General features: G+C 47.4%; 1 protein-coding gene and 1 pseudogene across 1 annotated transcript in view; one reads left to right on the top strand and one right to left on the bottom strand.

Moving 5' to 3' along the window:
- Window positions 1-707: 707 nt before the first annotated feature.
- LOC136640314 (zinc finger protein 850-like) overlaps window positions 708-24128 on the top strand; it is a 152965-nt gene continuing 129544 nt past the window's right edge. The window contains exons 1-2 of the mRNA XM_066615349.1: window positions 708-767; window positions 1951-4442. Coding sequence (XP_066471446.1) covers window positions 737-767; window positions 1951-4442 — 2523 coding nt within the window. The 5' untranslated portion in view covers window positions 708-736. The remainder of the gene's footprint in view (window positions 768-1950; window positions 4443-24128) is intronic.
- Window positions 6280-14234, bottom strand: LOC136641299 (zinc finger protein 135-like; annotated as a pseudogene).

Below are 24128 nucleotides of genomic sequence, written 5' to 3'. Positions count from 1 at the left end.
AGCCCTCATCCCACAGCTCACGCGAGAGGTCAAACAGTCGCCCTCATGCTGAGAGCAGTTGCATCGGGCCAGTGTGGGCTCCAAGAAATCTCCAGAGGACCAGAGGCTCATTTTAGACTGGGGGCTCCCTGAGGGCCGCATTGTGAGGCCTCGAGGGCCGCAAGTGGCCCCAGTGCCGGGTTTTGGGCACCCCTGAGCTAGACAGGCAGTTTGGCTGCTCCATCAGTAGGCCCCTGCCAATTGTCAAGGGGACATCACTACTCTAGGTATGTGAAATGACTTGAATTCACGAGACCACATGGCTGGTTGGTAATGCCCTTTCAGAGGAAGGACAAAGTCTGCTCCAGGAACATGTCCCAGCAGCTCCTTCTCTTTCTGAACCAGCTTGGAACTTACTGGAGTTACAGGTGCACACAAATAAGGACTAATAGGCAAAAGGGTACATCACAAGCGTGTTTCCTCTTGGAAGGACTGACTGGTGCAGAAGAAAAGAGGCTGTCCAGATTCCCCACCTCTTTCTCACACACCTCACTGCACCTGCCGGAAGCGCACAGCTTCTCCTCACTTGCTGGTCCATCTCTTTTGGGATTGCAGGCGTGCCCTGGGTTGACCTGATCACAGGGAATCTCTCTTTCTTCTTTCAGGACCCCATCACTTTGGCAGTGGTCTTTGCATTTCAGCAGCACAGAGTGGGTTCTGTTAGATCAACGCTGAAGACCATTTTGAAGCAGTCATAATGGACAATTCTGAGAACATGACCTCTGTAGGTAAGAAGGGTCACTTCACCCTTAATTGATAGATGCTCCATGTCAGAATCTTTCCTCCACTGGATGTTGCCACGGGGGACAGCTGGCTTAGTGCAAGCCCTGGGAACGACTGCTGCCATGCCTGATGGCCACACACTCTCCCCTTCCAGCCCAGCAGAGATGTTGGGCTTTGTGAGAAGGAGGGTAGCCCTAAGTTGCAGGCATTGTGCAATTAAGTGGCTGGAGGGCTCTTCTGGGAATCTGAGCCTTTTCCTGCCCATTGGAGGAGGTGGGCATGTCGTGGAGGACACTTCCCCCTTGTGTTTAAACATAGCCATGAGAATGTCTAAGGAATGTGGGATTGTTTTTTTTTTTAATTTTCATACCCCTTCCTGCCCTTGTAACATGATATCCACAACAAAAGTGTGTTTGTTGCACTTTTTCCCTCACTTCCCATCTCATGCTCATCTCATCTCATCTCATGGGCACATCCACATGTGTATCTGAAAAGCACACCCAGTAAGAATCTGTACTGGGACGTGGAGGAGATAGTGATGGACTAAGTGTGTGGTAACTAACTGAAACTGAATCAAGACAGAGCAGGGGTTCTTTCGTTCCGGAGTTGAGACCATTTGGGAACAGGGAGTCGTCCTTTCATGGATGGGACTGCCCTTCCTCTGGAAGAACAACATGCAATATTAATGAAGCCACGTGTAGTAAAAGGTTGTGTGGGTATTCTGGGCTCCAGCCAGTGGTGTCACTAGGGTTTGCTTCGCTCAGTGTGGAAAGCCAGCACATCACCCCCGTGATGGACTTCCTCCAGTGCAGTTAGTGGGGCAATTCCCCATTTGTGGGTGTGGTGATTGACTATTGCCCCAACACCACTGGTTTTTTGTTTTGTGTTTGTTTTTTGCTATAACATTTGAAGGAATGGAGACACTGCAGTGTGGTTTGTTTCATTGCATTCTTCATGAAATTACACATCGTGATATAAAACGTGATGGTATTATTCAAAAATACCAAGATTTTAAATATTTTGGTCAGTAGTTGTGTCACCCCCTCTGCATGTCACCTGGTGCGGCCCACACTCTCCTAGCAACACCACTGGCTCCAGTTTTTCTCAGAAAACATTGTTTTCTGACTTCCTCCGCTAGCTGCAGTTTCTTCCTTTGACCTTGCATTGAATTTCTCTTCAAAATTACAGAAGCATCAATTTTGAACCAGACTGGAAGAAAGAGGCAGCAGATTTCAAAGGAAAGCATCCACACAGAAGAGAAACCCTATAAATGCTCTGAGTGTGGAAAGAGCTTCAGTTACAGCAGCAGCCTTTTAACCCATCAGAGAACCCACTCAGGGGAGAAACCCTATACATGCCAGGAGTGTGGAAAGAGCTTCAGAGAGAATGGTAAACTTAAGATCCATCAGAGAACCCACTCAGGGGAGAAACCCTACACATGCCAGGAGTGTGGAAAGAGCTTCAGTAACAGTAGCAACCTTATAACCCATCAGAGAACCCACTCAGGGGAGAAACCTTATTCATGCCAGGAGTGTGGAAAGAGCTTCAGTGACAGTGGCAGCCTTAGAAAGCATCAGAGAACCCACACAGGGGAGAAACCTTATACATGCCTGGAGTGTGGAAAGAGCTTCAGACAGAATGGTCAACTTAAGATCCATCAGCGAACCCACTCAGGGGAGAAACTCTATATGTGCCTGGAGTGTGGAAAGAACTTCAGTTACAGCAGCAGCCTTTTAAACCATCAGAGAACCCACTCAGGGGAGAGAACCTATGCATGCCAGGAGTGTGGAAAGAGCTTCAGTTGCTGCAGCAGCCTTACTACCCATCAGAGAACCCACACAGGGGAAAAACCCTATAAGTGCCTAGAATGTGGAAGGAGCTTCAGCCAGACTGGTGCTCTTAAGAACCATCAGAAAATTCACTCCGGTGAGAAACCGTATACATGTCATGAGTGTGGAAAGAGCTTCAGTCGAATTGAAATACTTAGAAGTCATCAGAGAACTCACACTGGGGAGAAACCCTATTCATGCCAGGAATGTGGAAAGAGCTTCAGTGACAGTAGCAGCCTTAGAAAGCATCAGAGAACCCACTTAGGGGAGAAACCCTATACATGCCAGCAGTGTGGAAAGAGTTTCTCTCAGATAAATGGACTTACAAATCATAGGAGAACTCACACAGGTGAGAAGCCTTATACATGCGAAGACTGTGGAAAGAGCTTCAGTTGCAGCAGCAGCCTTGCTACCCATCAGAGAACCCACACAGGGGAAAAACCCTATACATGCCAGGAGTGTGTAAAGAGCTTCAGTTGCAGCAGCAGCCTTGCTACCCATCAGAGAACCCACACAGGGGAGAAGCCCTATAAGTGCCTAGAATGTGGAAGGAGCTTCAGCCAGACTGGTGCTCTTAAGGACCATCAGAAAATTCACTCCGGTAAGAAACCGTATACATGCCATGAGTGTGGAAAGAGCTTCAGTAAGAGTGGTAATCTTAGGAGACATCACAGAATCCACACCGGTGAGAAACCCTATACATGCCATGATTGTGGAAAGAGCTTCCGTTCCAATGGCAACCTTATAACCCATCAGAGAGCCCACTCAGGGGAGAAACCCTATATGTGCCTGGAGTGTGGAAAGAGCTTCAGTCGGAATGGTGATCTTTGGAGACATCAGAAAATTCACACAGGTAAGAAACCCTATACATGCCAGGAGTGTGGAAAGGGTTTCTCTGAGATTAGTGAACTTAAGCTCCATCAGAGAACCCACACAGGTGAGAAGCCATATATATGCGAAGATTGTGGAATGAGCTTCAGTTGCAGCAGCAGACTTGCTACCCATCAGAGAACCCACACAGGGGAGAAACCCTATACATGCCAGGAGTGTGGAAAGAGCTTCAGTTGCTGCAGCAGCCTTACTACCCATCAGAGAACCCACTCAGGGGAGAAACCCTATACATGCCAGGAGTGTGGAAAGAGCTTCAGTTGCAGCAGCAACCTTATAGCCCATCAGAGAACCCACTCAGGGGAGAAACCCTATAAGTGCCTGGAGTGTGGAAAGAGCTTCAGTCAGAGTGGTGTTCTTGGGAGACATCACAGAATCCACACCGGGCAGAAACCTTATACATGTCAGGAGTGCGGAAAGAGTTTCAGTTGCAATACGAGCATTACACTGCATCAGAGAACCCACACAAGGGAGAAACCTTATACATGTCTGGAGTGTGGAAAGAGCTTCAGTGAGAATGGTAAACTTAAGATCCATCAGAGAACCCACTCAGGGGAGAAACCCTATATGTGCCTGGAGTGTGGAAAGAGCTTCAGTTACAGCAGCAGCCTTTTAAACCATCAGAGAACCCACTCAGGGGAGAGAACCTATGCATGCCAGGAGTGTGGAAAGAGCTTCAGTTACAGCAGCAGCCTTATAACCCATCAGAGAACCCACACAGGGGAGAAACCCTATACATGCCAGGAGTGTGGAAAGAGCTTCAGAGAGAATGGTAAACTTAAGATCCATCAGAGAACACACTCAGGGGAGAAACCCTATTCATGCCAGGAATGTGGAAAGAGCTTCAGTTACAATACGAGCGTTACACTGCATCAGAGAACCCACACTGGGGAGAAACCTTATACTTGTCTGGAGTGTGGAAAGAGCTTCAGCCAGCGTGGTGTACTTTTGAGACATCAAAGAACTCACACAGGGGAGAAACCCTATACATGCCATGAATGCGGAAAGAGCTTTCATCTTGGGAGTCAACTTACAGCCCATCATAAAACTCACATAGTGGGGTAACATGGGGAGAAACACTGTACATGTCAGTTGGGCTAAAGACATTAGAATGCAGAAATCCTGTATGTGCCAGGAGTGTGCAAATAGCTTAAATCAGAGTGGTAGCTCAGACCTCATAAGAGAGCTTGCACAGTTATGAAACCTCATACATGCCATGATTGTGGCAAGAGCTGAAGTCGGAATGAAAAGCTGAAGACTGATGAGTTCTGAAAGGTTTGAGAACTGCTGATCTAGGCTGTCAGAACTTCAAGACTAAATGGATAGGCTTGCTAACTAAACACTTGTTTCAGGTTTGAGTTACTCAAGGGAGAGAAAGTTACTCTCAGACAGCATCTTGTGCTTTGTGAGAACTTTGGGTTCTGATTGGCCAGAATCTTTGAGAAGGTATTTCTCAGATAGAAAGGTTCTTCTTGGGAGGGTCTTATTTGCCCTTCTTTCTTATGGCCTGGCCTGGCAGGCAGGGGCTGAAACTTTGGTTCCAGGTGAAACAGCCCAATCCTAACCTGTGCTGGAACAGGCAGACTGGCTGACAGGGTTGCAGGTGACTGTGGTGCAATTAGGGGCAAGGGGATATTTTTCCCCTTACCCCAAGCACTGCCCCAGCCACTGCAATGGGGCTACTCAGATCTGCACCAGCTAAATCGCGGGTGCAGATCCGAGCAGCCTGGAGTTAGGCCGGGCTGCTGGGGAGGGGGGTTAGAATCTGACCCAAGCGCCAGAGGCAAATCACACCTCCCCCCTAGGCCCTGCCACTTATTTGGGAGTCAATGCCTGACAGTAGTGGAATTTTCTTCCAGGTACTGATGGATGCTTGAAGAAGGTAAAGGGGCAAGGGGATGAAGCAGACATCCAGGAAAGGGGATATGAGGGGAAAGGGGAGTGGAAGAGATGCAGCCAAGATCTGTCCATTTGTTACTCCTTTTGGACAGAGATGTATCTGTGTCGGGCTGTTTCTAAGAGGAGAAGCAATCTGGCCACCTCTCTTTCTCTGTCTCTGTCTCCCCCTCATTCACCTGCTTTTCTCCCATTCGCTGTTGTTTTTTATGCATGTGCATGCTCCTCTCTTCCCCCCCCCCACACCCTCCCAATGTTCTACCCTGTCTTGGATATTCTCCTCCCCCCCCATCTGAGAGGTCATTCTTCTCCAGTCCCATGTCAAAGGCAGCCTATCCACCAACTTTGAAAACAGACTGAAAAGCCATAACCCCGAGTTCCAGTCACTATCTGGGAGAGATAAGGTGTCGTTCCCCCCCTCAAACCTACATTCTTGGACTTATTTTAACCTGTCAATCCTTTCTGGGGGGGAAGGGAGGCTGGAACATTCACTTCTGAGTTATTCAGACCAAAATCAGATCCAAAATCCAAAATCAGATCTCCCAGTGGACCAATGCAGCAAGCCACAAAACATCCAAACATTTCACATTGTGGAACTTGTATTTTGTCTATAAATAGAAGTAGGAAAAACCAGTGACAATGAAATACAAACACTTTCTGCACTTCTCGTTTTTGTAAAACACACACACACAATCTGCAAAAAAAAACAACACCTGTTTGGTTTGGGTTTTATTTATTATATAATGGGGAAGGAGTGTATGGGTAATGACACTTTTAAAGTGTTTATAGTTTATAATTAAAATATAAAGTTTGAATAACAAAGTGTAGCACTGCTTTCTGCACTTCTATCTTTGGAAAGCCCCTAAATCCATGAAAAAATAAAACCGTCTTCTCCCACCTCTACCTATAAGTGCTTTTCTAGAGCCCGAATGGCCACTGTCAGAAAAGACAGAGACACGCAAAACACACATTCAGCCAGAGGTGTACCTGGAGGGGAGCAAGCGGGGCAAATACCCCAGGTGTTGACCCTCCAGGGGTGCCTCCTCAAGCCTCACTCCCCTCCTGCCTGCCTTTTTCTTTAAAGGAAGGGAAGCTGGCAGCTCTGCTGGCTTCTCTCCATAAAAAAATAAAAAGCTTCCTCTTGATGGAGGAGGGGCGCCCAGGATTGCTCCTGGAGAGGCAGCAAAAAGCTGCTTTTGCAGCAGTGATGAAACGCTGGATTGGGGCGGCCTGCTCTCCCCTCATCCTTCATATGTGGAGAGGAAATGGGCGCCCTAGAGAGGCAGCGTGACAGGAGTTGTTTTCTGTGCTGGAAAAGGGGATTCTAGCAAGCAGAGCAGTCACCAGAAGATTTGTTTTCCTAGGGCAGGGTTTGTCCTCCGCCATACCACTTTGCATGGTCTACCTATTCAGAGTGCCACCCAAATTAACTGGTGATGATGTCATGGCATGACAAACACCAGGAAAAGGCTCAGGATGGACAGGAGTGTGGAAAGCATGCTCTGGAGCTCTGCCCACCAAGTACTGCTTGTTGCATCATGTTCCTGGTCTTGCTGCTGGGCGGCAGGGGTCCAGGGGTCCTACCACCAGACACCACCTCAAGTACCACTGGTGGTACCTGTACCACTGGTTGGGAAACATTGTCCTAGGGTAAATCCCACCACCCAGCTAGTTTGCAGCTAGCAGTGAACACACAGGAGCAGAGGCAGTTCAGGTTTCAAACAGAAATACTTATAATGGGTTTATCAAACATACACATCTGATGTATTGGAGGCTTCGATAACTTAAGGAACAGAGAAACCCAGAGCTGTGCCCTGGAGTCAAGGCCGTTTGCCCCTGAGATCTCCGTGACCTGGAAGCTTCTCCTTTGGTGGTCTGGGCAGAGAGAACAAACCAAGAACATATTTATTGATTTAAAGAATTTGTATCCTGCTGTTACAAAGTTTTGTTTTTTTTTATATTTTAAAAGAAATTTTACATGTTTTTCCACTTTACATTTTCTTTTTAAAAAAATTACAATGTTACAAAAAGTATCTTTGTCCTCAGAAGGTGTGTGTGTGTGTGTGTGTGTGTGTGTGTGTGTGTGTGTGTGTGTGTGTGTGGGGCAGGGGGATTGGTACATAAAGAGTTAAACTCTCTTCTGCCCCTCCTAGAAGACAGTTACTTGACTCTTTTTGAAGAAAATATTGCTTTACCCAGCGTGTAGTTAGTTTGTGGAACTCTTTGCCACAAGAAGTGGTTGTGGCATCTTGCCTGGATGCCTTTAAGAGGGGATTGGACAGATTTCTGCAGGAAAAGTCCATCGCAGGTTACAAGTCATAGTAGGTATGTGCAAGCTCTTGGTTCTAGAGGCAGGCTGCCTCTCGTTGCCAGATGTAGGGGAGGGCACCGGGACATAGGTTGTGTCTGTTGTCTTGTGTGCTCTGTCGGGCATTGGTGGGCCACTGTGAGATACAGGAAGCTGGACTAGATGGGCCTATGGCCTGATCCAGCAGGGCTGTTCTTATGTTCTTAAGTTAGTTAAAATTACAATGCCTGCCTGTCGTGTCCTACATCATAGGCCACCTAAAATAAAAAGGTCCTCTGGCACCGCCAAAAGGTCTCCAAGGAGGGTACTGTTCTTGATGAGGAGAAAAAGAAGTTGCAAGGTGGCTAGACCTCTTACACACCTGGCTCTGGAACTGCAGATTCCCAAGAGCTTCACCCCCTCCTTCTGTTCCCTAAATTGCCCTCCTGGAAGTCTGCAATTCAGGCGCCAAACTTCGGGGCTGCCTTTTTTTTAACCTTCTGTTGCTAGAATCTCTAGAGAGTTGGTTTCCTTAAGCTTCTAGCATGCTAGGGGTATGTCTTTTTTTTAGGTTCTAGCGTGCTAGGCATGCTAGAATCGAGCTAGGAGCTAGAGAAGATGGCCGCCACCATGTGGACATCACTACTGCTTATTTTCTTTTAGAATGAATGGAGGAACCTGTTGGAAACATGTTGGCCTCCGTAGTGTATGGTTACAGCATGGCGACCTCTGTACAATAGATTTCAATGCTATTGTGCTGTTTTAAAATAACTGCCCTGGAAGAATACTTGCACAAGCTGGAAACATCACTTCCTGATTTTTTCTAGGTAAAAACAGAATGCAGCCCAAGCAACTCCCCAAATGTCCTCATCCCATTCAAGTGCACCATAGAGAGAGAAAATGTTGGGGAAATCAGTAGTTACCTATTCTCCTATTAACCCCTGCTAATTGGGTAAGAGGCACTTTTTCAAGTGGGTGCTCCTTTTTTTAGCAGGGGGAGAGTAACTGGCCCACCTCACCCCAGCACTGTTCTAGTGGCTGTCTGCTGGTATTCTTTTTGCATCTCTTTAGATTGTGAGCCCTTTTGGGACAGGGAGCCATTTAGTTATTTGATTTTTCTCTGTAAACCGCTTTGTGAACATTTAGTTGAAAAGTGGTATATAAATATTGTTGTTGTTATTATTATTATTATTATTATATTCTCACAATCACCTATTCACACTATGGAAATAGGCCTGGACCCATCCATAAGGGCCAGTGAGACGTATACATAATCTCATAAGCACATAGGCACATACCCTTATAAGTAACAAGACTTGGCCCACGGCTTCAGTTCATGGGTTTAGCTTTTGCCTCCGTCAGTGTTTCTCAAACGGTAGGTCGGGACCCACTAGGTGGGTCGTGAGCCACTTTCAGGTGGATCCCCATTCATTTCAATATTTTATTTTTAATATATTAGACTTCATGGTATGTGACTGCATTTAGGGAAATGTTACAGATCTGTAATTTTAACAAACTACTATGTAGATTCTTTTAACAATAATAAAAGAATATACTTTTATTAGAAAATAAATTAATTAGAAATTAATTTCTAATTAATTAATTAAGAAAATAAAAGAATTATTTTAACAATAATAGTAAACTATAATAATAGTTATAGATGGAGATTGCCATGTCTTCACACTATCTTCCTCCGGTTTTGACACCTGGGCTCTTCTGAAAGCATTTTCTGCTGCTCCTTTGGCTATATTATTTTTACACTGAATCTCTTTTCTGTTGTTGGCTACTTTGAAGAACTCCCAAGTTGAGGGCAAAGGCAGGCTCTCTATCTTTTGATAACTAAGAACCCACTGGCTCCACTTGTTCCAAACCCTCGTCCCTGTCCCTGTGCCTTTACCGAAGAAGCCAGGATCCAACTCGGCTGCTGCCTGAGTGGAGTGGATCTGGGGCAGCCACATCCATTGCTCCATCAGTGCTTTACAGCTGGAGTCTTCCCACTTTTCAGTTGTGCTTCCTGGAAAATGCTGGAAGGACTGGTGCGATGTGGCCTGTGTGGGGCAGGGCCCTCACAACATTTTGGGAAAGGGTCAAATAGTTACGAAAAGGGCTGTTTTTGTTTAGGGGAATTATTTCCACAGTCCAGTTGGGACTTTAGGATCTTAGGCTGGATAACAAGAGGGCGTAATGCAGAGAAAGTCCCTTTTGCTTAAAGAGGAGACAGAGAAAGACAACTTTCAGTAAAAGATTATGGTTTTATTATAAAAGAATAAAGGTACAAATAATGCACATGGAGAAATGCTAAAGGTCTATGTCTTGATCCTCATAATTGAATCCAGGGTACCTCGCTTTCATGGTGGCTGTGTGTGAAGTGTATTTGGTGCATCCAAAGAAATCAGAAAAAGGAAGGGGGTTACAGGGAAGGTTGTTAGTGGTCCCTGTCCTTCTACCCCAGCTGCTAGCTAGAGATGGGGAGAGAAGGATGGGGGGGGGGAAGAGAAGTGAAAGAGTTCAAGGTGCAGGATAGTTACCTGTCCTGTAGAGCAGCTGGGGGGGGGGAGAGTCCTGTGGAGAGGACACTGACACAACACAAGTGTGTTGGGCCTTGGAGAGAGAGAGAGAGAGAGAGAGAGAGACCTTTCTTACAAGAGTTGGGAGATAGTGCCTACCTGCTGAGCTGGAAAGATTGCTGGTTGCTTAACAAAATGCTGGGTGCTTGGAGTACTGCTTTCATATGTACCAGTATCTCTGAAGCCTAAATGGGAATCAGCAAAAGTCAATCAGGGAGTCAATGTCTAGTTTCCTAGAAAGGGGAACTTAACAAAGATTATGTGGAAAAATACAGGATGGAGGTTCAATAAAATGAATCGGAAACAGAATTTCAACACCAAAATCATGGAAGGCAGCTCAAGCTTGCATACAGTATTGTAGGAGATGCTTAAATGGGAATTTGTTAAGACACATTAAATCCTCCCATAATACGTGGCTATGGGGGAGGGGTGGTTGTGTAAACTATCAGTGAGCTTGTGGCTTGACCAAAATCCTGGAAATGTGGCCTGTATGCTGGGAGAACACTTTAGCTTGCAGGATATTATAGTCCATAATAGCATAACCAGGTATAGAGAGAGAAAATCACAGCTAAAAAGCAAAAAGGAGGATTTTCACATAACAAAATGACTTGCTTAAGAATTTAAAAGAACAACTGTTTACTGTTATTCTGGTTGTGAAGACCAAGCAAAGCAGTGGGCAAGGAGTCATTTGGAGATGGATGGAAAATGAAGTAGGATCGGTCATCATGATCAGTGCTGGAACACAACTGGACAGAAATGTTCAGGATCTTCAGACTTTAACCTCAGAGGAATAAGCAGAGAGCAGAAGACTTCCTCCTGAGACTGGAAACCTGGTCAACCATAGAAAAGCCCCCTGACCAAGCCAGTAGTCAGGCATCCAGAAAGAATCCCTTTGACAGGCTGCAGCCCTCCCAGTGAGGCAAACTAAGAGTTCCTGGTCTCTAAGAACTCATAATAGGGAATCCACTGACAAACATCATCATTTCAAAAGGAGAATTTTCCACTTCATACTTACACTGGATGAATATTAGGAAACACCACTACTTCAGTGTGAAAATATGACCACTGAACATGCTTCCCTGCACCTGCTAGCATTTATATGGTTAATCTGAACTGTGTTCCCTTTGCTGCACAGTCAGGTTTGAGTGAGAAGAAAATCTCTTTCCACAATCCTACTATGTATACATTTTTTCCATTCTGTGGGTGAAGACTCATCAGTCTTCAGCTTTTCATTCCAACTTCAGCTACTGCCACAATCATGGCATGCATGAGGTTTCATAACTGTGCAAGTTCTCTTATGAGTTCTGAGCTACCACTCTGACTAAAGCTATTTGCACACTCCTGGCACATACAGGATTTCTGCATACTAATGTCTTTAGCCCAACTGACATGTATAGTGTTTCTCCCCATGTGGTTTCTCTGGTGGGTTGTAAAGCTGCTGCTCCAACTGAAGCTTCTTCCCCATTCCAGACAAGTACACGGTTACCCCACTGTGTGAGTTTTATGATGGTCTGTAAGTCTACTACCCCGACAAAAGCTCTTTCCACACTCATGGCATATATAGGGTTTCTCCCCGTGTGAGTTCTTTGATGTCTCAAAAGTACACCACTCTGGCTGAAGCTCTTTCCACACTCCTGGCATGTGTAGGGTTTCTCCCTTGTGTGAGTTCTCTGATGGATAGTAAGGCTGCTGCAACAACTGAAGCTCTTTCCACACTCCTGACAGGTATAAGGTTTCTCTCCTGTGTGGACTCTTCAATGGGTTGTAAGGGCTGCTTCTGCAACTAAAGCTCTTTCCACACTCATGGCATGTATATGGTTTCTCACCTGATTGTATTTTCTGATGGTTCTTAAGATCACCAGTCTGGCTGAAGCTCCTTCCACATTCTAGGCACTTATAGGGTTTCTCCCCTGTGTGGGTTCTCTGATGGATTTTGAGTACACCACTCCGACTGAAGTTCTTTCCACATTCTTGACATGTATAGGGTTTCTCTCCTGTGTGGGTTCTGTGATGCTTTCTAAGACTGCTATGGTCACTGAAGCTCTTTCCACATTCCTGGCATGAATAGGGTTTCTCCCCTGAGTGAATTCTCTGATGGGTTATAAGGCTGCTGCTGCAACTGAAGCTCTTTCCACACTCCTGGCATGTATAGGGTTTTTCCCCTGTGTGGGTTCTCTGATGGGTAGCAAGGCCGCTGCTGCAACTGAAGCTCTTTCCACAGTCTTTGCATGTATATGGCTTCTCACCTGTGTGGGTTCGCTGATGGATCTTAAGTTCACTAATCTCAGAGAAACTCTTTCCACACTCCTGGCATGTATAGGGTTTCTTACCTGTGTGAATTTTCTGATGTCTCCCAAGATCACCACTCTGACTGAAGCTCTTTCCACATTCCAGGCACATATAAGGTTTCTCCCCTGAGTGGGTTCTCTGATGGCTCTTAAGTTGACCATTCTCACTGAAGCTTTTTCCACACTCCTGACATGTATAAGGTTTCTCCCCGGTGTGGATTCTGTGATGTCTCCCAAGAACACCACTCTGACTGAAGCTCTTTCCACACTCCAGGCACATATAGGGTTTCTCTCCTGAGTCGGTTCTCTGATGGTTTATAAGGTTTCTGCTGATCCTGAAGCTCTTTCCACACTCTAGGCATGTATAGGGTTTCTCCCCTGAGTGGATTCTCTGATGAATTGTAAGGCTTTTGCTGTAACTGAAGCTCTTTCCACACTCAGAACATTTATAGGGTTTCTCTTCTGTGTGGATGCTTTCCTTTGAAATCTGCTGCCTCTTTCTTCCAGTCTGGTTCAAAACGGATGCTTCTGTAATATTGAAGAGAAATTCAATGCAAGGTCAAAGGAAGAAATTGCAGCTAGCTGAGGAAGTCAGAAAACAATGTTTTCTGAGAAAAGCTGGAGCCAGTGGTGTTGCTAGGAGAGTGTGGGCCGCACCAGGTGACATGCAGAGGGGGTGACACAACTACTGGCCAAAATATTTAAAATCTTGGTTTTTTTGAATAATACCATCATGTTAGACATCACTTGATGTGTAATTTCATGAAGAATGCAATGAAACAAAACACATTGCAGTATCTCCATTCCTTCAAATGTTATAGCAATAAAAACAAAACCAGTGGTGTTGGGGCAATCATCACACCCACAAACGGGGAATTGCCCCACTAACTGCACTGGAGGAAGTCCATCACGGGGGTGATGTGCTGGCTTTCCACACTGAGTGAAGCAAACCCTAGTGACGCCACTGGCTGGAACCCAGAATACCCACACAACCTTTTACTACATGTGGCTTCATTAATATTGCAAGCTGGTCTTCAGAGGAAGGGCAGTCCCATCCATGATAGGATGATTCTCTGTTCCCAAAAGGTCTCTCCTGCAGAAGAAAAGAACCCCTGCTGTGTCTTGATTCAGTTTCAGTTAGTTACCACACACTTAGTCCATCACTATCTCCTCCACGTCCCAGTACAGACTCTTACTGGGTGTGCTTTTCAGATACACATTTGGATGTGCCCATGAGATGAGATGAGATGAGCATGAGGTGGGAGGTAAGGATAAAAGTGGAACAAACACACTTTTGTTGTGGATTTCATGTTACAAGGGTGGGAAGGGGTATGAAAATAAAAAACAATCCCACATTCCTTAGACATTCTCATGGCTACGTTTAAACCTAAGGGGGAAGTGTCCTCCATGACATGCCCACCTCCTCCAATGGGCAGGAAAAGGCTCAGATTCCCAGAAGAGCCCTCCAGCCACTTAACTGCACAATGCCTGCAACTTAGAGCTACCCTCCTTCTCACAAAACCCAACATCTCTGCTGGGCTGGAAGGGGAGGGTGTGTGGCCATCAGGCATGGCAGCAGTCGTTCCCAGGGCTTGCACTAAGCCAACTGTCCCCCGTGAACATCCAGTGGAGGAAAGATTCCGACATGGAGCATCTATCAATTAAGGGTGAAATGACCCTGCTTACCTACAGAGGTCATGTTCTCAGAATTGTCCATTATGACTGCTTCAAAATGGTCTTCAGTGTTGATCTAGCACAGTTCACTCTGCGCTGCTGAAATGCAAAGACCACTGCCAAAGTGATGGGGTCCTGAAAGAAAAAAGAGAGATTCCCTGTGATCAGGTCAACCCAGGGCACACCTGCAATCCCAAAAGTGATGGGCCAGCAAGTGAGGAGAATCTGTGCGCTTCTGGCAGGTGCAGTGAGGTGTTTGAGAAAGAGGTGGGGAATCTGGACAGCCCCTTTTCTTCTGCACCAGTCAGTCCTTCCAAGAGGAAACACGCTTGTGATGTACCCTTTTGCCTATTAGTCCTTATTTGTGTGAACCTGTAACTCCAGTAAGTTCCAAGCTGGTTCAGAAAGAGAAGGAGCTGCTGGGACATGTTCCTGGAGCAGCCTTTGCCCTTCCTCTGAAAGGGCATTACCAACCAGCCATGTGGTCTCGTGAATTCAAGTCATTCCACATACCTAGAGTAGTGATGTCCCCTTGACAACTGGCAGGGGCATACTGTTTGGGCCGTCTGTCTGTCTAGCTAGCTAAAGGGGTAGGATGGGGTTCCACTCTGCCAATCTGGTAATTCTGTGACATGATCAAACCCAGGTTAATTACGTTCAACCACAGGGATGCTTGTGTGTTTTTCATCCAGGTCATCCTGATACATAGACTAGTGTAGGTTTGCAGAAGGCGCACTCAGGATTCCTGGGAGAATGTATGTAGCTAGCAAAAGGGTTGGCATTTCTAAGATAAAAACATTCATGAACCAAGGCTGTTTTTTCAACCAAGTCACTGTTTTCCCTGGGGGTTTGTGTTCTTTACTAGAGTACCATCCCCGCTCTATCTCTTATAGATCTCTTTGATACTATGCTTGGGTACAATAATTTTTCATCAGCCAGCTTGTACCGAGTCCCCCCCCCCCCCATTTTAGTAATTTTAAAAGTTATCTTTTAATAACCATTAAACGCTTCCTGCCTAGTCCACAGTCATGGGTAATGCAGTGGCTTGTCATGTCTGATCACTCTTCAACACTACTGTGTTTACATTTTAAAATGATAATGTTTTTAAAAAATGATAACTGGGGATCTCTACTATCTGAGAGCACGTCCCAGACAGCCCTTGGATGCCAGGTCTCTTTAACTGATACGGTGGCAGCAGATAGGAAATATTGGTTTCCTTCCCCATTCAGCTGCTGATGGGGGAGGGGGAAGCAGAGAACAGTTAGTGGTGCATGAGCACTAACTACTACGTCCTACTCCCCTCAATCAGCCGGATTATTCTCAGTACTTTCCATGACAAATCCTGCATCAGAGAAAGAAACTCCAAAATGAAGGAAGCCTTTGCAAGGGAAGTACTGCCTAGTGGTCAGTGCGCATGCACCACTTCCTGCTTTCCTTTTACTACACCAGCAGCTGCATGCGGTAGTTCTATTTCTGGCCAGCATCCCAGGCTGAAACAGGCAGAGGACGGCCGCCTGGGAATGAATCCCCTCCCCAGAGAGTCCATGAAACAGGGATGTTCTTATTAAAAAAATCACACCCACAGTAGCATGCACCGGGTGAAGAGACATGCCAATCACCTGAATCTCCTGTGAACATGCACCAGGCAGTCCAAGGGTCAAAATGGAACTAGTCTGTTTAAACTGTACCTGAAAGGAAATGAAACAAAATGGGAAAAGAAACCTGGACAGTCAAAGGAGGAGAGTAACAGAAGTTGCCTGAACTTTCTGGGCCAAAATGGAGCTGGGACGCTGCCCGATTGCTAAGCGCATGCCGATTCTGGAAAGAGGAGGAACCCTTCTAGGCAGGAAGAGCAGCGGAATCCAACAGCACATCTATGGGAATAAACTTTATTTCCAAACAAAGGAAAAAGGCTACTTGCAAATGATGTCCCAGCACATTTTAAGCTGTAGAGAAGCATAAGAACATACGAACAGCCCCACTGGATCAGGCCATAGGTCCATCTAGTCCAGCTTCCTGTATTTCGCAATGGCCCACCAAATGCCCCAGGGAGCGCACAACGCAACAAGAGACCTGCATCCTGGTGCCCTCCCTTGCATCTGGCATAGCCTGCTTCTAAAATCAGGAGGTTGCACATACACAGCATGGCTTGTAACCCATGATGGATTTTTCCTCCAGAAATTTCTCCAATCTCCTTTGAAATGCATCCAGACCTGATGGCATCACTACATCCTGTGGCAAAGAGTTCCACAGACTAACAACATGCTGAGTAAAAAAATAAAGAAATCACTGCCAAACCTTCAGTCACTTTTGTTTGGCCCTAAGGAGCAGGCTCAAAAGGGAAGTCATTTGGAGCAAAGTTTAGACCGAGGGTAAGTCCTGGAGGTTTGGACTTTGTGTGAGCTCAAGACTGCCACTGATCAGCAACCGAATACTAGAAGTGGGTCTAAAGAAGGTCCCTCTTAAGCATGCGCAAAGTCCCTTCTTTCCCTTCACAGTTTGTTCAGTACTAAGCTCCAACACATCGGAAATTGGGAACAGGGTTCTCAGCTGAGGGGGAAAGTGATGCCTTTGAATCCCCAAGGACAGCGTGAGGTTTGTTCCCAACGTGCAAGTATCCAAACACTCCCAGGGAAGGTGTAACAGAGAACAGCCCTTTATTGCTGGGACCAAAGAAAGGCACAAGGAGGAGGTTTCCTCAGATCATGTGCAGAGTGTAAACTGGACCCAGTTAGCTCTTATACAGGTTTTAGCCTATAGGTGTGGCTAGCAAAGCAAAGGAGACCAAAGTCCAGTAACTCTCCACATTCACTGCCCAGTCCCCCTCCCACTGGTCTACCCCTCCACACTTTGCCATAGTGAGCTGGACTGTAGAGGAGAGACAAAGGAAAGCACAGGCACTTTCACGCAGGTTGCACTTGCCTGAGGTCCTGTTTGTGCAGACTAGCTTCGGAGGCCCCTGATCTCTAGGGAAAAGGCACTGAGTGAGGGGTGGCTGGCAGCTTCCAGCTAAGAACATCTTTGAGACCAAATGCAGGGACAGTGAGCTGATGTCAAGATGGCATGACTTTGGCTATAAAAAACCTTAGCACAGGCATCAAATGAGATGCCCAGTCGCTCTCTGTCTCTCTCTCCTGTGTGATAAGGAGGGGGGGGGGGATTGTGGTATACAAACACTGTATTTGACAACTTGATTGTTCATGACTTGAACATCCCCTGACTGATTAAAACAAATTCAAGGAAAAATGGGTGAGATGCTGAACACTAGATCAGTCCAATTCAAGCCACTCAAACCCACAACTGCAAGTGGATTTCTCCACTGGTTGGGGGAATGAGAACAAAAACTGGTTACTGTATGCATCCTTTGAACCTAAATCCTGCAGTGAAACCAGAATTCTTTTCTCATCCTTCCCTTGCCTGGTCCGCTACACTCGCCCAGAACAGTAGGGAAAGTGACACCTTCTAACCCCCCTCCCAGAGCAACTACCAGTCGTATCCCAGCCCTAGGTGGTGGGGGCAGAGGCAAAGGACGCTGGCAGACTTGAATGACAGTGTCAAAGAATTTTGGGCGCTCCTGCTGTTCTCCCTTCTTTCCTGTGTGCCAAACTGCCTGCATCTGCCCCTCTTGAAACTGGGGCCAAAACTCTAGATCACCCCCTTCACCACTGCCCCTCTCCCCAAGCGAGGTGGGACAGAAAGTGCAAGACAAACCCATAGCTCTGTCCCTTTAAACACCCCCCCCCCCCAATCTGCACACTCTCAATGTCCACAGATCTTACCTTCCTTCCTGAAATTCTCCACTCCCACCCCTGCAGGCCAGTCTCTCTCAATGTTGGTTCTTGTTGCCCACCAGCAAGAAGCAGCCAGCTGGTCAGACTCTCTTACTCTTGTTGCAACCAGAGATCAGCAGTCCAAGGTGCACAAGCTCAGAGGGAATGGGACATGGTTTCAAAAGATCACATGCCTCTTTCAGCCAATCAGACTGGAAGGATCTCTTAAGGGATTCTGTTAGAGGTTTGCAGGAGCTCCCAAGAGGATGTGCCACTCCTGCAAATATGCACCACCTCCCCTTCCGATAAAATAGGAGCCCCATCATCACTCCTGCCACAATTTCCTCTTGCTCCTTGCTTAGCTGGTCTGTTAGGAAAGCGACTGGTTTTGTGTCTGGGTGGGTGGGCAGGCCATGGAGTGGAGGGTGTAAGGCTTGAGGCTGGAAGGTCTCAAGGCAGATCACAGGTCCAGCTGCCTGTGATAAGGGTTTATAACACCCCGGGGCCGGATGTGGCCCACTGAAGCTTTTTATGCGGCCCTTAGGCTCTCAGCTGCTGAACAGTGCTGAGGTATTACTGCTGAAAGTGAGGCCCACTTGAAAATTGGGCTCTCCAGTATCTTGAAATATGATCAAGATTTGTGTATTTTCTCTTCTGTCATTAGCAGCTAATGAGTTCTTAAGTGAGGAAAAAGTGCTTCTTTTTGGTTTTGACCTGTTTAATGACTTGCTTCCTGCCTAATGACATCACTTCCAGCCCTCAGCAGGCATCATGGATGCTATTCGGCCCTCATAAGAACAGACCCACCGGATCAGGCCATAGGCCCATCTAGTCCAGTTTCCTGTATCTCACAAGAGACCTCATCCTGGTGCCCTCCCTTGCATCTGGCACTCTGACATAACCCATTTCTAAAATCAGGAGGTTGCACATACACATCATGGCTTGTAACCCATAATGGATTTCTCCTCCAGAAACTTGTCCAATCCCCTTTTAAAGGCATCCATGTCAGATGCCGTCACCATATACTGCGGCAAGGAGTTCCACAGACCAACCACACGTTGAGTAAAGAAATATTTTCTTTTGTCTGTCCTAACCTTCCCAACACTCAATTTTAGTGGATGTCCCCTGGTTCTGGTGTTGTGTGAGGGTGTAAAGAGCATCTCTCTATCCACTTTATCCTTCCCATGCATAATTTTGTATGTCTCAATCATGTCCCCCCTCAGGTGTCTCTTTTCTAGGCTGAAGAGGCCCAAACGCCATAGCCTTTCCTCATGAGGAAGGTGCCCCAGCCCAGCAATCATCTTAATTGCCCTCTTTTGCACCTTTTCCATTTCCACTATGTCCTTTTTGAAATGTGGCAACCAGAACTGGACACAATACTCCAGGTGTGGCCTTACCATCGATTTGTACAATGGCATTATAATATTAGCTTTTTTTTTTCTCAATAGCTTTTCTAATGATCCCAAGCATAGAATTGGCCTTCTTCACTGTTGCTGCACATTGGGTCGACACTTTCATCGACCTGTCCACCACCTCCCCAAGATCTCTCTCCTGATCTGTCACAGACAGCTCAGAACCCATTAGCCTATATGTGAAGTTTTGATTTTTTGCCCAAGTGTGCATGACTTTACATTTACTTACATTGAAACGCATCTGCCATTTTGCTGCCCATTCTGCCAGTTTGGAGAGATCCTTCTGGAGCTCCTCACAATCACGTCTGGTCTTCACCACTCGGAAAAGTTTGGTGTCATCTGCAAACTTTGCCACCTCACTGCTCACCCATCTCCAGGTCTTTTATGAAGAGGTTGAAAAGCACCAGTCCCAGGACAGATCCTTGGGGCACACTTCTTTTCACCTCTCTCCATTGTGAAAATTGCCCATTGACACCCACTCTCAGTTTCCTGGTCTTCAACCAGGTCTCAATCCAGGAGAGGACCTGCCCTCGAATTCCCTGACTGTGGAGTTTTTCATTTGGTGAGGGACCGTGTAGAACGCCTTCTGAAAGTCTAGATATATAATGTCCACGGGCTCTCCCGCATCCACATGCCTGTTGACCTTTTCAAAGAATTCTAAAAGGTTCGTGAGGCAAGACTAACCCTTACAGAAGCCATGCTGATTCTCCCTCAGCAAGGCCTGTTCGCCTATGTGTTTTGAGATTCTATCTTTGATGAGGCATTCCACCATCTTACCCGGTATAGATGTTAGGCTGACCAGCCTATAGTTTCCCGGGTCCCCCCTCCTTCCTTTTTAAAAATCGGTGTGACATTTGCTATCCTCCAATCTTCTGGCACTGTGGCTTTTTTGAGGGACAAGTTGCATATTTTAGTCAAGAGATCAGCAACTTCATTCTTTAATTCCTTAATAACTCTTGGGGGGATGCCATCTGGGCCTCGGTATGAAACTAGTTTGACACCCCTGGGATAGAGCCTTCAGCTCCTTGCACCTGCCTGGAGGCTGGGAACAGACTCTTTGGGTGCCTGATGAGGAGGCTGTTTTGTGCTGCTACTGCAGGAGGCTCTGCAGAGTTCTCTGTTCAGTGCACAAAGGAACAAGAAGTGCCTCCTCGGGACCTGGCAGCCCTGGGTCTGGAAAGCTATGCCTGCTGGGCTGGAGGGGTTCTAGTATGCCCGTGGTTGTGCCCCCAGCATCATGGCAGGTGGTGAGTTCAGGTGAGACAGGAAAACATAAGATCTCAAGAACTTCTTTGACTCCCTCTTTGACTCCTGCACCCCTTTCTGATTCTGGGCCCCGGGTACAAATTACCCCCTTTACCAGGTCCTGTCTCCTAGCACCACACTGGCAGCAACTGTTACCCTGTACATGCCTGATCTTGTCTGATCTCAGAAGCTAAGCAGGGTCAGGCCTGGTTAGTACTTGGATGGGAGACTGCCTGGAAATACCGGGTGCTTTAGGCTTATACGAATACCATAGTCTTTCAAGACTGAAGGTTGCCAACCATTCCACTGGCAGCCCACAGTCTGGCAAGCAGTGCCCATTGGGCTGGAGGGGCTGACCAGGGAAAGTCATCTGAGAGGTTGGTGGGTGCCCAAGCCTCAAAGCTGGGACAGGACACGCTGGGAGTGTGTGTGTGAGAACAAGCATGATGTCATTCCTCTGGCCGAAAGGGCAGCACCAGTTGGTAGACATGGGTGGGTCTGTCCAGTGCCGCTGAGGTCAAATAGGCAAGACACTGAAAGGTGGAAAAGTCTTTATTTCAGCACAGCAGGCTTGTGCAGCTTCTGGGAGACACAGCTCCAATCCAGAAGCACCCTTTCAGTGGGGTGCGACACTTTTATACATTTCAGCCACAGTTCAAACCAAGAGTTTCCAAAAGGGGGAAGTCCTTTGGGTACTTTTCCACTTGGTCTCTCTCATCTTCTTCCCCCTCCCTGTTCTTCTGTCCTCCTCATACGCTCGCCCCTCCCCACTCTCTGGGGGCGATAGATTTGGGTCATCCTGACCAGTCTGAAAATGCTTATTTGTCTAATTTAAACATGTTTACTGGGTCCTCTGAAGTTCATCACTGAGGAACGTCTGACCTGTAGTCAGCTAGCTAGACAATTTATTAATTTGTCAGCAAAAGTGGTTCCAGCTGGCTGGATAATTTTAATTGTGTCTTTCGGGAGAGAGAAGCAGCAGTGGGGAAGGAAGGAAAGACAAGGAAGATCTTAGGCAGCTGCAGCAGTAGTAAGGGAGAAAGGACCAGAAGAGAGGGGAGGCTGGAAAGAGGAGGGCAGCACAAGGGATTTGCCACATGGAATTCTCCAATGGAAAATGGCAGCATCTCTGAGCATGTGCAGAGTGCAAAAGCTGGATGTAGGACATGAAAGATCTCAGGCAGCAGCAGCAGGAAGGGAGGCCAGAGGAGAGGCTGGAAAGGTGGGCATTGCTACACGAGGCACTTGCCATATGGAACCCTCCAATGGAAAATAACAGTGCCTCTGAGTATGTGCAGAGTGCAAAGGCAGGATGCAGGAAGCCAGAATTCAGAATGCGCTCTTGGTCAATACAACTGTTGGGTGCCCAAGCCTCAAAGCTAGGAAAGGACATGCTGGAGGAGTGTGGGGAAGGGAGAACAAGCATGAGAAAGAGGGAGAAGCAGAGAGAACGGGAGGAAAGCAGGTGTGTGATCAAGAGACCTCAGTGCTGGGCAGATCTGTTCTCCCCCTTACCTGACAGAAGCAGCCCAGTACGGCTCCCTGCCTCTGTGCATCCGAAAGAAGCAACACCTGGGCTGTCGGTTGCTGCATCTCCTTCCCCACCACCCACCCCTTGTCCCCTCCTCTCTCTCTCTCTCTCTCTCTGGAAGCCCCTTGACTGTTCAGCGGACCCCCAGACACCTTTCTCTAGCCACAGTTTCCAGAGACGCTTTTCCTGGGCCTGGAGGAGAAGAACAGAGAAGGAAGGGAGGCAAGAAAGATCTCAGGCAGCAGCAGCAGGTAAGCAGGGCCAGGGGACTTTCAGGACTCCCTTGCAAAAGGGGAGCATCAATACACAAGGTACCTTCAATATGGAACTTTCCAACAGAAAACGGCACTGCCTCTGAGCATGAGCAGAATGCAAAAGCAGGATGTAGGAACCCAGAGTGAACAGGAGCGCCCTGGGTCAATACAGGGGAAGCAGAGCAAAGCCCAGGATCAGCCAGGCAGGCTCAGTCCCTCCCCCCCCCTTTGGAAATGAAAGGAAATACAGCTATTAAGAGGATTTCACTGCCAGCAGGCAGGAAGGCAGAAGGGCTGCAGTTTTCACCCTGTGACAGGGTTAAGCCTGTGGTTTTCAAACTCTCTGGGAGATTGAAACCCGCAGTACGTCTTTGTGGGGGTGGGGAGGGGAGGCAGCAGGGGAGGGGGAAGGCAGCGATCGCATCACTCAGGGGGCTGCAGGGACTGGGATGCACTCACCAGTCCCTGCAGCAGCCATCCCTGTGTGTGGGGAGCCCTGCGCAAGCACCTGCAGAGCGCCCCAGGCCAGGGAAAGGGAGAGTGGAGCGATCTGCTCTGCCTCAGCAATAGTGGAATGCAATTGCCCCACTCTCCCTTTCCCTGACCTGGGGCGCTGGCAGGGCTCCTCGCACCCCGGGGATGATGATGATGTCACTTCCGGTCATGACATCACTTCTGGTGGGTCCTGACAGATTCTCATTCTAAAAAGTGGGTCCTGGTGCTCAATGTGTGAGAACCACTGGCTTATGTAATTTGTTCTTCTAAGGGTATTTAAACCCAGCTTGGTTGGGTGGAGCTTTTGAGTCGCTCCAGGACTGCAGGGAAATGAATTTGTTTGCAATATCTATAATAAAGGCAAAAATTTTTTTAAAATAAAACACCTCCAAGAAGGTTGTTGTAGTTGGCAGTCTCGAAAGACTCTGGTATCGCGCTCTGAATGGTGGTTCTGGAACAGCGTCTAGTGTGGCTGAAAAGGCCGATTCGGGAGTGACAATCCCTTCCTGAAATCCAAGAAGGTTGCTGCCTTTGATTTTAATCAAACATCATGAAGCAGTTAGAACCAGAACTGGGGTTCTCTTCATCCAAAAGCCAGGAAGCCAGTGGAACCCAACATTCCTCCAAGTCACTCTAACAATTCCAGCTCTGTTGACTTAACCCCTTGAGTGTGTGTGTGTGGGGGACCACTCCAAAGAGGGAGCAACGCTGCCTCCTGCCTGCCTGAGATCATAGTCAGGGCAGGATTTCATTTCATTTCCAAATCAGGAGGTGTAGGGAATCAACCTGCCTGGGCGGTCCTGGGCTTTGCTCTGGCTTTTCCATTTCAGAAAATGGGAGTGCAGGTAGGAGTTCTGCAGGGAAACTGTAGGGGGACGGAAGGGATTAATGCAGACTGCACTGTAGGTCAGGGCCTCTGAGAGGAGTTTTATCAGCAGGTACACAGTTTCCTTTGGACCCCCTCCCAAGAGGGAAGGGAGGGGAAAAACAGAGTAGGGGGAGCATGACAACATGACAGCAGGATTGGCAGCAGGGGGACGGAGGGGGCCAAACAGAGCAGGGGATGGTGGCAACAACCAGAGTAGTCTTTGGAGCCCAGGTCTATCAGGCTTCCCGATGCAGAGCCCAGGTGTACCCACCTATGTGGCAGCAGCAGCAGCTAGATATGGAAAACCAAACCCACTCCTCAGTCTCTCTAGAACCTTTCAAACATAGCAAATTATTGCAGGA

The sequence above is a fragment of the Tiliqua scincoides genome, chromosome 2 (genome assembly GCF_035046505.1).
Source record: "Tiliqua scincoides isolate rTilSci1 chromosome 2, rTilSci1.hap2, whole genome shotgun sequence".
In the NCBI taxonomy this organism is placed as follows: domain Eukaryota; kingdom Metazoa; phylum Chordata; class Lepidosauria; order Squamata; family Scincidae; genus Tiliqua; species Tiliqua scincoides.
The sequence above is the reverse complement of the archived record's forward strand: the minus strand, read 5'-3'. Positions and strand labels throughout refer to the sequence as shown.